The sequence below is a fragment of the Pteropus alecto genome, unplaced genomic scaffold (assembly GCF_000325575.1).
Source record: "Pteropus alecto unplaced genomic scaffold, ASM32557v1 scaffold95, whole genome shotgun sequence".
Taxonomy (NCBI): domain Eukaryota; kingdom Metazoa; phylum Chordata; class Mammalia; order Chiroptera; family Pteropodidae; genus Pteropus; species Pteropus alecto.
Window position 1 is genome coordinate 11,043,241 of NW_006441071.1, and position 14,187 is coordinate 11,057,427.

Below are 14,187 nucleotides of genomic sequence, written 5' to 3' on the forward strand. Positions count from 1 at the left end.
CCTGCAGTTTATCATCTCGTAGATAATCTATTTTCAGGCATGTGGTCCCCTACGTGCCCCTATGGGTGGGTAGCAGTTTTTATTTCTTAAAAAGGTTCAGACAGATAAGTTAGGGACTTATTTACTATCACTATTACTATCACTCCTCTCTTGACTATTTTACTTTGAAGAATCTTCCTGTCAGGGATGCAGCTGAGAAGGAAAGTCACACCTGATGCAGTTGCCTGTTCTTAGGATTCCACCTAATAGGAAAGGAGCTAAATGTACAACTAAACATTTAAGGAAACCCATGGTTTTCCCAATCAATATATGGTAACTCTACCCCTGCAGAAAAGTGTATCATAAGCATGCACAGTCTTGTTAGTGGAAGCGACTAACTAAAACTAAGGGTAGCATTTATTCAGAGAAAATTTTAGTCAGAAAAATCCCATTCATTCAAATTTTCCTGTTCAGTATGTATCATTTCGCAGATGCAGTAGATACAATTCTGAGTAAAACTGACTTCATTTCAGGGTCCACTAAATATTTTATGATATGATAATGAAAACTAAGTTATTATGAATTATATATATTTTTAACAACTTCAGTTATGGTTATTTTTCCATGTTTATTTGTCTCTTAACAGTATGTGCAGGGTTTGAAAACTAATAGCCTTTTCTTTTTTACTAAATTGCTTTAGTATTCCCACAACTAGTATTTGGGCTTTCTTGATTTCTTCTCTTATAAAAGTGACAGCATGGTTTAATTATGAACTGACACATACATTAATGAACTTCTGACGAGTTATTCAGTTTTTTAGGTCTTTGTTAGACTTAAAGCAGAAGAAAGAACAGTTAACTTCACTGTTAGCAAAGTATATCAATGTATGATAAGGGTATGGGAAACTAGACATTCACTTATGCCAAGACCCTTTTAATCTACTGACAGCTTTCTTTTAATATCGCCTCTACTAACGAGATTGTACATGCCTTGATGGTGCCCCCGTAGGTCCCCTGTGCCTTGCATAGACAGAGCAGAGCACATATTCAACAACTATTTTTGTATGTCAATAAATGTTAACACAGAAAAGCATCATTTGACCTCACTGGAAAGAAAAGTAAGAAACCTACACTGGCTTTTCTGTTTGGGGCCAAATTTGAGGTTTGCATTCAATTGGTTTCAATAAGGGACAAGTTGCATTGGCTTTCTTCAAAATCAATCCAGAGGCCTCAGCATGTTTCCTGCCAGACTTGGGAAACAGAGGGAGAGAATAAGGGAATCACATGACAGATCCAGTGGCATTTGACAGCACTTACAAAACGAGCTTTCACTCTCTTGGGTAACTCTTCATCTAAGGTGTAGATGTCCTCTCTCTTCATTGCTATCTGGGATCCATCTTCGAATTCAACCTAATGAAAAATGAAATATCATAATATGTATTAAAAAACAAGCATTGGCCATTTTTGTCAGTGTTCTAATGAACGACATAAAAAAAGAAAGCAAGGATGGAACAGAATAAACAAGGGAATCAGCCGACAGCCAAGGAAGAAAAAACCTTTACCTTATCACACAAGAACAAAATATGTTTTCATACGAGCTAAATTCCTGAAGATCAGTATCTTGAAATATGTGAAATGAAAACTTTACCCCCCAAAGCAAAAGCAAAAAAAAATAGCTGCTGCTCAAGTAATTTCTCAGAACGTAAGACTGTGGCCAATCTAACATTAAGACATGGTGGGCCTGCCAGTACCATTCATTTCTTCAAGAGGCTCTGACAACAACAACAAAAAAGGATTGTTCCTCTATGAAGAAAAAAAAACACACAAAAAAACGATGATATAGTGACACTTGTATAATAATTCTTCCCCAAAACTAATTTTTCAAGTTCTCACAGAGCTTTAATGTTCAAAACTCACTTTTGTCAAATTCGACCAAATGGTCAGTAAAATCCCAGGTTCTCAACTTCATAATGTGTAAATCACAGTTTATTTATAATAAATAAAAATATATTATCACCTAAAATTAAAATGTTTAAAACTATTTTTTTCAAGCTAGTCAAATGACAGCAATAATTCCATAACCAGTTTTTCTCCAACATTTTAAGAGATTTTCTCAGAGACAGTTTAAGTGACATTGGCTACCAGAAACCCAGAGCATCTGGGGGAAATTCGTCAAATGCCCTATTCAAAGGGATTGTTCTTTGTTCAGGTTCAATCCCACATAAACTATTCTAGGAGAAGAGAACACAATGTGAGCAAACAGGGTAGAATATCTAATACATTCTAACTCTGAACCACTTATGATTTTTGAAGTCTCTAACTTATCTGTCTGAACCTTTTTAAGAAATAAAAATATGCTTGCACTTCTAGTTAAAAGGGAAGTTAAACCATGGAACTGAGCAATGTTAATAAAAAATGTGCTAGAGTTTAGAAAACGTTATAATAAAATATATAATTAAACTTATTATCCATGTCCTGCTTGCATTTGACTAAGCTGAAACAATAAGGCAGAATGAAGTCTCAGTCACAGGAAAGCTCTCCCTGTCACTTTCCAGAAGGCCAGGTGGGAAGGCTTTTCTTCCAGGCCTTGTTTTCCAGAATGGTTTCTTTAATATTTACTTAGGCCAAGGTGTCATCTCATTCACACAATTTGATAGCATAGCTAGAACCACCTGTGCCTACTTTTTTTGTATTTAAGATCATTTGAAAATTCTAAAAGAGAAAAAGGCAATTATAAACTAAAAAGGGAGTATGCTACGGTGACCAACTGTCCTGGTTCACTAGGGACTGAGTCGTCTCCTGCGATGTAGGACTTTCAGTGCTAAAATCAGGTTGTTCACTGTAGTTGGGACAGAGCTGAGAGCAAATTCTGGCCCTTCTCTTTACCAGCTGCATGCTCTTAAATTATTAAATTCAATGAGCCTTTTTGCCCTCATTTGTAAAATAAGAGTCAAAAACACCTATCTTATAGGGCTACTACAAAGGTCAAAAAAATGCATATATTTAGGATATTTATCACTGTGTAGTAAGTATTTAGTTTTGTCTATTTTTATAAATGTCTTTGCTTATTCAATGGTGAGCCTGAATAATCAGATACAAAACACAAAATGATCTCAAAAGGCCACTTGGTTTAATGAGGAATTTTAAACTACTTGTACTTGAGAGACAATTTTAATATTAGTCTTAACTTTTTCATTAAGTCTATAAATATGCTTACAGTTCTATGTTGATAGGCCATCATAAATTCAACTGAAGTTAACATACTAATTTCTAATTAGCTTGAATTTCAACATGTCCTCATTATGATACCTTTAATGTAGCAGACAGCTTTGTTACATGTGAGATGCTTCACTTTAACATTTATTTTTTAATTAAAAGTAATTACTTTCTTGTGAATGATGTGATAATACTTCTGTCTAGGAGTCTCCAAGATTATCAGCCTGTCTTGTGATTTTTGTCTAATTCTGGACATTCTGCTGCAAAGCAGCTCCAGCACCTACCCTATTATAAATGACCTAAAGCTACATCTTACTGTCATCAATACAAAGGGGAAAATGGCACACACGTGTACACACACATACACACATACACACGCACAATATAGGTATATGTAAGCATCCTCCCCTCGCCACTTTTGGGTTTTTCTAGACCTTAAAAAATGTTCTAAGTTTTCCAAACTTCTTTGAATACTTTTAATTATACTGTGCTCCAGTTCCTGTGTCTTATAATGTACTCTTCCATTTAAGCCCTTATTCCTTATCGGTCTTTGAACAACTTCTCTGCTGAAACTGGCAGTCTTATCATTCTCAAGCTGTTTTTTAACTTAACAGGCCTGAATCTTCTTGCTTTTTCTCCTATTTCTTCAATCCTCCTGTTTTTACTCTACTGCTTAGTCTGAGAATGTTGATTTCTGCCATCATGTCACTGAAAGTACTATGGTGTATTGGTTCTAATAAATTTGTCCCTTTTTAAAGCTTTTCTGAAGGAATATAAATTCACATGTGCTATCCATGTTGCTGTCCTTCTTACAGTTTAACTCAATCTCATTACTGATAGGGATATTATTCATTTTTTAACTGAATAGTAACAAAATGTAGAGTTCCCTAGTGAACAGAATGTCCAAGTGATAGCTGTATTTTTCATTAAATGAGCACTCCTTTAAGCTTGGGTGTATTACTGGCCACATCTGTGCCAGTGCACCATTGGTTTAGGTTTGCAAAGAGCCAAATGGGGGTCTTGTCTCTCACCAACTCAGGGCCTGCTGGTTGATGAATAGCCATCACTGCCTTGGCTTATGGTGAGATAAACAAGCCAATTAGTCTCTTCCCATTCAATAAAAACAAAGGAAAGTAGCTTACCATCCAGTTGCTTATCTTTCCAGCCTAATGATAGTCCTTTCCATTCATCAAATGTTATTAGGCTTTCCCAGTGTCAAACTTGGTAATAAAACTCCACTATCTGGGTCATCAGACATCAAATCTTGGCCTCCTTTATAAAATAAAAGGTGCTCCAAATTGATGTGGCTTATTGATTGAGCAGCACACTGAATATGCTTTCTACTCTCCAGCTTCTCCTGTCTGTCTCAGCAACACAAGCATCACACTGGGCAGCACTCACCTGGTACATGTGGGCAACATTCAGTCCAAGATATTTTGCCCCATAGAGCTTGCCATCGGGCCACTTGACTTGGACGACTTCTCCCTCGGCGGGAGGGCCCAGCTTCACACAGTCTCGGCTCTACGGAATAAACAGAGACAGGCTTTTCAAGGCAAGTGTCTAAGTGACTGCATTTAGAACTTAGCAAATGATGAACTCCTGGCAATTAAAAGGAGTTATTGCCTCTGTGTTTTATGGATTATGATCCTGCATGGGTGTTCAGGGGAAGAGATATGAGCCAAAGGAGTACTTAAAGATTCAGCCTACATCATAAAGTTGCAAAGGAACCACCATAATCCAAGCAGGAGAAAATAGCAGCATTTACATTTGCTATTTGACAAAGAATTGTTCAGAGGGTGAGTAAAATATGCATAAAAACTGCTTTAGCTGAGAAATAGACCAGCTAATGATTTATAACACCTGACATTTATGTAGCATTTTGCAGTTAACAAAATGCTTTAACATACATCTCATTTGATCCTCATAATCACTCCATGAAGTAGGCAGAGACTATTAATTATCCCTATTTTATTGACAAGGAAACTGAGCCTCCAAGGAAGCTCTTTGAAGTTGTCATGACCTCTGGAGGAGTGAAGTTGAATAGGAGAATAAGAGGTGAGGACAGACACCCAAGTAGAGGTGGGGCTGGGGAAGGAGCAGAGTGAGATGGTAGCTGGAAGGCCTTGACAAAGTAGCAAAGAAAAAGACACAGGGAGCACCTGCAGCATGGCAGGTGAAGGTGGAAGCGTTGGATTTCGTTTGGCAGTCCTCTTCTGAAGACCCCTGAACATCCCCCAACAGGCATTCTTTTGCCGCTGTCTCCCATTAAGTGACTAACCCACTTCCTTGCACAGGTAGTCACGGAAATAGCCATAACCAGTCTCCTCACTTCAGGTCTTCTACTCAACACCACCTCCTCTGAAGGCAGCAGCAATTCAGAGCAAATTCCCCAGTAATTCATCCTGGAAGGTGCTTGATTTTGGAGCGTGGGGGGTGGGGGTGGGGGGATGAGGAGGGGAGTGTATAGGTAAAATAATGAAGTGTTTTCACAGACATAGTTGCAAATTCTTAAGTTTATATGTGTTCGGTACGGTACAATAAAGTTTTAATACAAAGGAATTAAATATTTGACAACTTTGTAAGTTTTCTGCATGTTTAGCAATTTATGTTCTACTAATACTGGTATATTACTAATGAGGTCAACCTGATTGAAATGCACTCTTGACCAATCAAGCTATAAATGCAGATGGGGCATGGTTCTGTGGTTTAAATCAGAGGCACATACAGAAATATTTAGTTGTTTATGATCAGAAATTCACTGTGTATTACTTTTCATTATTAATAGAAATTTTGCATTATAAAGGAGTGGCCATTTTATTGTTGGGGTCAGAGTACAAATGAAAGGCTCAACTATTCATTTTTCTCTTTACAGACTGTGCTTCCATTTAGAGCTATAAGCAAAGAAAAATTGTGTGCTCAGAGGCTCTGCAGAATTGACAGTCTGCATCTAACTCAGTCCAATGAAAATAAGTTTATTTTTAGTCTTCATAATATTTGACTTCGGGCATGTGGAACTGAAAAGGTAGGCTATAAAATGTATTATATCTACACCGCTGCAAAGTGCTTAGTATCACCTCACTTTCCATTTCCCTTCCAAATAGGTACGTGGTACTGAGAATATTGAAAGATGTAGCTTCTAAATACACACTGTCCAGTCTCCTAGGTTAGGAAGCCACATCAACTCCGGGACAACTCTGAGTTGAAACCTGGATGCTTGGGGATGGGGATAAGAGCAAGTTTTGTCTCTCTCCTAAAGAGTTTTCTTCCATGTGGAGGAAGCTCCATCAGGGTAATGCCCCTGGCTTTTTTATACTCTCTCATTCATTCACTCTTCTAAGAGAATAAGGAGTGACTTAATTTTATTGTTCAGTTCTGAAGGAGACTATTTTTCAAACTAAGCACTACAGTCAGTGTCCTGGGTGCCACAATAAACTTACAGGCTCTGTAGGATATTTGCAGGAGAAGCATAGCGACACTTAGACCCCCAGCTTACTACTACTTCTAACTTGTTTAGACCTAACTTAACAGATGAAACAGTTTGGTATTTTTCTTTTTGGCCTTGGGGCACTGTAAAAACTGTGGTGAGATACTCAGGGTCTGTAAGCCAGGACAGTTTGGTAACTGTCTTAACCTTTCACCTTACCTTTCTCTTTGGAGGAGCTGGTGGTTTCCTGCACCACCTGCCACTTGGAGGCCTAATTCTCAGGCCCAGTATTAGGAAACCCGTTTGCCCACAGATATAAGCCACATTCTACAATATCTGCTTTATTCATAATAAAGGAGCTATTTTTAATCTCTAAATCCTGACTCCTTTGTCTCTCTGTATTGCTTTCACTCGGAGAGAATGAGAAGTTCTATTTATTGGGCCCTTCTTTAATCCCAACAGAGATAAGTCAAGGCCTCACGGAATTATGGAGGCTAAACTCCCCATTTACTCACCCACCAAAAACCACTACCAAATGGGGAAAGTTACGTACTTAGTTTTACAGATCTAACCTTCAAAAGGTTTTCTAACCTTTAAAATAACCCTCCAAAACAAATCCTGACTTGCAATTTTAGGTACCATATCACCAAGGTGTGGCAATGCCCATAGAAATGTAGCCTAAGCTTGTTAATTATCTTGTTATCCCCCCAACCCCCTCCTCTGGCCTCTATGCAATCTTCCTTACCTTCCCCTCCTTAAATTCAAATGCATAAAGGAAGCTGCAAAACTGTTATTCTGTGGAGCTTTGGAGATCATGCTCCCCCGCATATACAGTCAGTTTGACTCAAATAAACTCATAAAATTTTTTTGAAATTGGCCTAAACAAAGTATAAAGTATACTTGAGGTATTTATCATAAAACCATAGCTTTATTAATGAACTAAGTGTATGCAACTTTACCAAGTGAGAAACAACTTTTTTTTTTTTTTAAAAAGGTGTTTGAAAAGGAAATGCCTGAGATACAGCTTGATCTCTTTCTTACTAATTTTCAATCAACCCTTTACTCACAACAGATCTTAATTTGGCACTGAAAAGACCTGACTTCAAGGGGCTTCTTTGGACTCCGCCACAACCTATCTTTGCTCTGTATCGGCCAAAGATCAAGATCATACTCTTCCACATCAAGAATTGAGAGAAGATGCTTCAGTTTGCTTTCTCAATCTTCTTGCTTTCAGAACTCTTTTATTTATTCATAGTAGAAGAATAAAGAAAAATAACCAACCAACTATACAACAGAAAATTGTTCTGTAACTCCCCTCCCCCTCCCCGTCCCCCTGCAGCACCAAGAGACACTATTCTTCGCCACGATGGCTACGTTCTTAACCTTTGCCAGGTCATTTAGCTCTAAGTGGATATATCTGATTTGTATATAATTTCATTTAGTATTATTCATTATTTACACTGCAGTTACTTTCTAAATGGATTTAAGGCAGCCCACAGTAAAACATAAGAGTTATTTCTGTAACATCTAGTTTCCTCCACAGAGAAATAGTTTCACTTTATCAGCTGTCTCTAATTTTGAATTTGCCAGAAACTTTCTGACTACCTTTTATCCTCTATGGAGTATAAAGCATTTAAACAGAAACGGAACCAGGAGCATGTGGGCTGATGAGAGGCTGAAAGGTTTGATATTTAGGTTTCCCTGATCTCTCCAAAGCAGAAGCTGCTGGGTGTCCTCAAAATTGTCACAATGACTAATCCAGTATCTATTTACTGACTATCTGTGTGAGACGCTAGAGGAGTCAACAATGTCTAGCTCCCCAAGCTAGGGACAGACAGATTGCATCTTGTCCATACTTGGAGGCCTGTCACACTGAGCCCCACAGCTTTGTGTGTCTGTGTGTGGGGGGAGGGGGGAGGAGGGGAGCTCATGGGCCCTTGAAAGGGCTGAAATCTATAGGGAGCATGTCAGCTTTGGCCCCCATAATCACTTCAACCAGAAGAGAACTTTTATTTGATTTATATATTGAGTTTCTGAGTGAGAGATCATGTAGGAAAAAAGGTATCTGTTAAAAATAAAAGGTCTGAAAAAATAAAATAAAATAAATAAAATAAATAAAATATCTGAAAATGAGAGGATTTAGTTTGTGGAAAACCACAGCTTGAATGGTCTGTCCTCTCTCTTAAAAGTCTTCAGCTGGCTCACGTCTCCGTAGGCTGTGCATGAGAAATCAGACCACAGAGCACACACAGCTTCTCAAAGTGTGGTCCCAATCACTGGAACACATTAAAAATGAGAATTCAAGCCCCCTCTCCCCACAGTTCTATGTGACCTGGGTGATTTTTTTAAAGCATTCTAGAATTTGAGATCTTTTATATTCAAGGATGTAAAATGCTAACGAGGTCTTTCCTAATGCAGTTTGTAATGTGTTGTTGGAGCAAGTAAAACACCTTTGCTGGAAAATTATATGCATTAAAAACCCTGACTAATGCATTTTTCTCAGTTGCTGTCTAGACCTTCAGAAGCAGTTTGCCTTCACCTGACATAAATAGCTGTTTACCATTTGCTGTATTGCCTCCAGGGATGTGTAAACTCCCCTAAAATCTGCCAGAGTCCTGTCCACAGGGACACAGGTGTCTGGAGCTGCCACAAAGCCAGTAGCTAGAGTACTAAATAGATGATGTGAAAATAATAATCACAGTCAAGAGTGGAATTCTGGCTATGATTAAAGGACTATGATTAAAGGACTGAGATGGGTCATCAACTTAGGCAAGAGGACTGTGTCATATCACATTCCTGCCAAAGTCAGGGCCAAACTCCTATACTTGCTCCATCAACTACAGAGAAGAGCCCAACTGCCAGTCTGATTTTTTGAATTCTTAAGTCACGTTCTTGGAACTCTTACTGGGCCTGTTGAAATGGAGCTCTACAAGCTGTTGTCCTTGAATGCTGCTTGTCTTACCACTCCCCTTCCTCACCATGCCAGCCTCTACACCTATCAAGTATTAGCCACAGAGCGGGCAGCCCTGTCAGTCCAGCTGCACCAGATGAAGATATGGTACATGAATTCCCAAGAGTTAATCTACATATAGTTTGGGGCTTGTGACAGTCCCTTTTAGAAGAAATGCTTAAGTGACTGGGAGCGAAATGATGACAGCAGATGCTGGCGTTTTAAGGGATAATCACCTGCTCATTACTGGACTCTGGTAGGGTTTAACAAGACTGACTGATAGCCAGATCCTAATTGTACTGGCTATATGTCATTTGACTGGCTGCCCAGCACCTGAACCCCCTTCTCCCCTCAGAGTCTCAGGGGTAGGCAGAACTGGCCTGCCATTATAGGCACTGGAAAACACCAGATACTCCCTTGCCCAGCTTCCCTGGCAGCATACATGGAAAGGGGCCTGGCCAGTTGGCTGCACCTGCCCAGGATGTAGAACCTTTGACCAGAGACACAAAGAAACAGTAGAAAGGAGAATGCTCTCAGAAGTTGGCAGTAGCAGCAGCACCCATATGCCAATGGCAGAGCCCAGGTCCAGGCTGACCAATAGGGGAGGTAGTCGTACCCTTTCAGGATGGGGTTTGTGGCCTGGTCCTATCCCAGCTGAGCAACCTCCCTTGTTCTTCCCCATTTTCTAACCTTTTTCTTTTGAAGTCCTAGAGATTCTGTGGGCTTCCTACTAGCCTTCCTTTAAATTTATGTAGTGCCTAAATCAATTACAATCAGTTTTTGTTAGTCACAACTGATAACCCTGACTGATAAGTAACTGTTGATTTGGGTGATGGCAGAACCCTCTTCTCACAAAGTCGAGAAGACACCTTTCAGTTAACGATGGAAAATAAAACTGGAGAGCTTCCCAGACCAACAATCCTTGTTCAAAGGGCCTACGAGGAAAATCATCCCACAAAAAGAAAGGGAACAGGGGCCCAGTCAAGATGGCCTAGGAGGTAGAGCTATGCATGCCTCCTCTCACAACCACACAAAAATTATAATGAAACTACAGAGCAACTATCACATGGAGCTGCCCAAGATCCGGCTAAACAGAAGCCCTACAGCTAGGGACAAAAACAAGAGGTCACCTTGAACTGGTAGGAGGGGCAGAGACATGAAACAGCCCAGTCCCACAACCACATGTGACGACTGAGAATTGGAAAGGTTATCTTGGCTGCAGAGCTCCTTCCTCCAACTGAGGAGTGAGGGGTCCCAGCCTCATAATGGGCTCCCCAGCCCAGGGTTTCAGTGCCAGGAAGAGAAGTCCCCACAACCTCTGGCTGTGAAAACCTGCAGAGATGTGCTCCAGCATTGGGGCAGCTGCTCAAGGAGTGCCAGGGACATACAGCAAGAAACTGAGTTTTCAGGCTTCAGAGTGAGGGCTGGAGGGGGAGCTTTCTCTCAGACAGAAGTGCCAGCAGTATCCATGATTCCTTTGTTAAGCCCTCCCCCATCCCAGCATGCAGATGCAGGCCTGCCATATCAGAGTTGCCATCAACCTGGCTAACAAAGGTCACTCTGTCCAGGTGATTGCCTGAGACTCCGCCTCTCCCTACCTGCAGGCCCACCCAAGCCACTTTCAGTGGTTTATTCCATACAAATAGCCTGTCTTGCTCTTGCTGTGGATTTTCCTAAAATCTCTCAAAAGCTCACAAAACCTAAAGAAGCAGCATTTGGCCTTGGTGTGCCCTGAACCTCTTGCCTCACACTAGTGGCAACTGGCACTGATTCCTGGTTTGGCCTCTTGAGGCACCTATAAGCCCAGCATGGGTGGCAGTCATCTGTGGATTGCTTGCTGACTCTTATTAGATGGGCCCGAAGGTACATAGGCTGTGGCTGAACTTGGCATGCAGCTCGTCCCCTCCCAGGACTGTGCCACTGGACCCCACTGGAACCTCCCACATAAAACCACTCTACTAGGACTGGGAGACAAAGCAGCCCTATCTAATACATATAAACAGACACAGGAAGGCAGCCAAAATGGGGAGACAAAGAAACATATCTCACATGAAAGAACAGAACAAAGTTCCGGAAAAAAAACCTCAACAAAATGGAGATAAGCAATCTACCAGATGCAGACTTCAAAACACTTGTTATAAGGATGCTCAATGAACTTAGGGGAAGAGTAGATACACTAAGTGAGAACTTTAACAAAGACACAGAAAACATAAAAATGGAGATGGAAAAGATAATAGGGAACCAGTCATAAATGAAGAATACAATATGTGAGATCAAGAGTACTTAAGAGGGAATCAAAGAGTGGATGAAGCAGAGGATCAAATCAGCGATTTAGATGATGGAGTAGTGAAGCACACTCAAGCAGAACAGCAGCAAGAAAATAGAATCCAAAAAACTGAAGATAGTTTAAAACTCTCTGGGACAACATCAAGCATAACAATATTTGCAACATAGGGGTAACAGAAGGAGAAGAGAGAGAGCAAGAAATTAAAAATCTATTTGAAGAAATAATAATGGAAAGTTTCCCTAACGCAATGAAGGAAATTAGACATACAACCCCAGGAAGTTTGGAGAGTCCCAAACCAGATGAACCCAAAGAGGTCCATAATTAAAGACACATAATTAAAATGCTAAAGATTAAATACAAAGAGAGAATCTTAAAAGCAGCAAGAGAAAAGCAATTAGTTACCTACATGGGAGCTCCCAGAAGACTGTCAGCCTATTTCTCAACAGAAACTTTGCAGGCCAGAAGGGACTGGCACGAAATAGTCAAAGTGATGAAAAGCAAGGACCTACAACTGAGATTATTCTACCCAGCAAAACTAAAATTTAGAATTGAAGGACAGATAAAGAGCTTCCCAGACAGGAAAAAGCTAAATGAGTTCATCACCACCAAGCCAGTATTACAGGAAATGTTGGAAGGACTTCTCTTAAGAAGAAAAAAATATGTATCAAAAATATGAATAAAGAATGGCAATAACTATATATCTACCAACATGTACTTCGAATGAAAAAGAATTAAATGCTCTAATCAAAAGATAGTGTGGCTGAATAGATAAGAAAACAAAATCCTTACATAGGATGCCTACAAGAGACTCACTTCAGATTAAAAGACATACACAGAAAGTAAAGGGGTAGAAAAAGATATTTCGTGATAGACCTAGAGGGTATTATGCTGAGTGAAGTAAGTCAGATAAATGCCATATGATTTCACGTACATGTGGAATCTAAACAAAATAAACAAAACAAACTCATATAGAGAGAACATTCTGAAGATTACCAGATGGTAGAGGGGTCAGGGGGTGGCACTGAAAAATGGGGAATTAAGAAGTACAAATTGGTTGCTACAAAATAGTCATGGAAATGTAAAGTATAGCATAAGGAATATAGTGAATAATATTATAATAACTATGTATGGTGTCAGAGGGGTACTAGATTTATGGGGGTGATCACTTCGTGAGTTATATAGATGTTTAATTACTATGTTGTATACCTGAAATTAATATAATATATGCCAACTATAATTGAAAAATAAATAGTTTTTTAAAAAGGGAATGTACTCATGGCACCACCTATCTGTTCACTAGGCTTGGACCTAGATGATTTGCTACTGTCTCCAGGTTTTCAATATACCCCACACTCTGAAGATGTACCCTCTTCAGTATATCCACAAGAATGTATTCCAAGCTCTAAAGATAAGTCACCAAGCATTGTGAGCAATGGTAGGCTCTGTAGAATGGCCTCTCAAGGGGACTGTTTTCAAGGGGATGCACCACATTTGAATGCATTAAATTCTGGACTATTTGTGAAATATAAGTCAGTAGTTTACTATTGCCCTTCATGTAGAGATCAACAAATATAGAAAACATTTTAATAAGCTTTTTCTTAAGAATAACATTTTGTTCTGAGCGTCTACTATATATTAATTTGGAGAAATTATAGAATTTTTTTAAACATAGGAAAACAAATGAAAAACAACCCATATTCCCATCATCTAGAAGTAAATGCTATTACCATCTGAATTTTTCTCTATGCTTATAAGCGTTTTTTAAAAATGAGAACATCCTATACATACATAATGTTTTTTTCTCATAGCTGTAATCTTCCTTGCTTCCACATGAGTGCACAACCAAACTCTCTCTAAAGAGGCAGCCAAGGATGCCTTTTGTAATGCAGCTCGTGCCATGTTCCTTTGCTAATTCCACAGAATTTGGGAGGAAGGGATCTTTCTTTTTATTGTGGTAAAATAGATATAAAACTTCCTATTTTAACCACTTTTATGTATACATTTTAGTGGCCATCCATACATTCACAATGCTGTACAACCGTCACCACCCTCCTCCCTGAGAAGGCATCAGTAGCAGCAGCACCCACATGCCTACGGCAGAGCCCATTTTTTATCATCCCAAGCTGAAATTCCATATCCATTAAACACTAACTCCTCATTGTCTCTCCCCTCATTCCCTGGTAACCATCATTCTACTTTCTGTCTCTATGAATTTGACTGCTTCTAAGTATCTCATATAAATTAATCTTTCAATATTTGTCCATTTCTGTACATGTATAATTTTATACCTCGCTAGTTATCACCTATAATTATATTATGAACATCTTAGTTA

General features: G+C 39.3%; 1 protein-coding gene across 4 annotated transcripts in view; it reads right to left on the reverse strand.

The window, feature by feature from the left end:
- The window catches only part of KDM4C (lysine demethylase 4C), a 336,400-nt gene that overhangs the window by 4,824 nt on the left and 317,389 nt on the right, over positions 1-14,187 (reverse strand). For all 4 annotated transcript variants that reach the window (XM_025051416.1, XM_015594513.2, XM_006918364.3 and 1 more), the window contains exons 20-21: positions 4,596-4,715; positions 1,296-1,388 (exon numbers count right to left, since the gene is read on the reverse strand). In XM_025051416.1, coding sequence (XP_024907184.1) covers positions 1,296-1,388; positions 4,596-4,715 — 213 coding nt within the window. The remainder of the gene's footprint in view (positions 1-1,295; positions 1,389-4,595; positions 4,716-14,187) is intronic.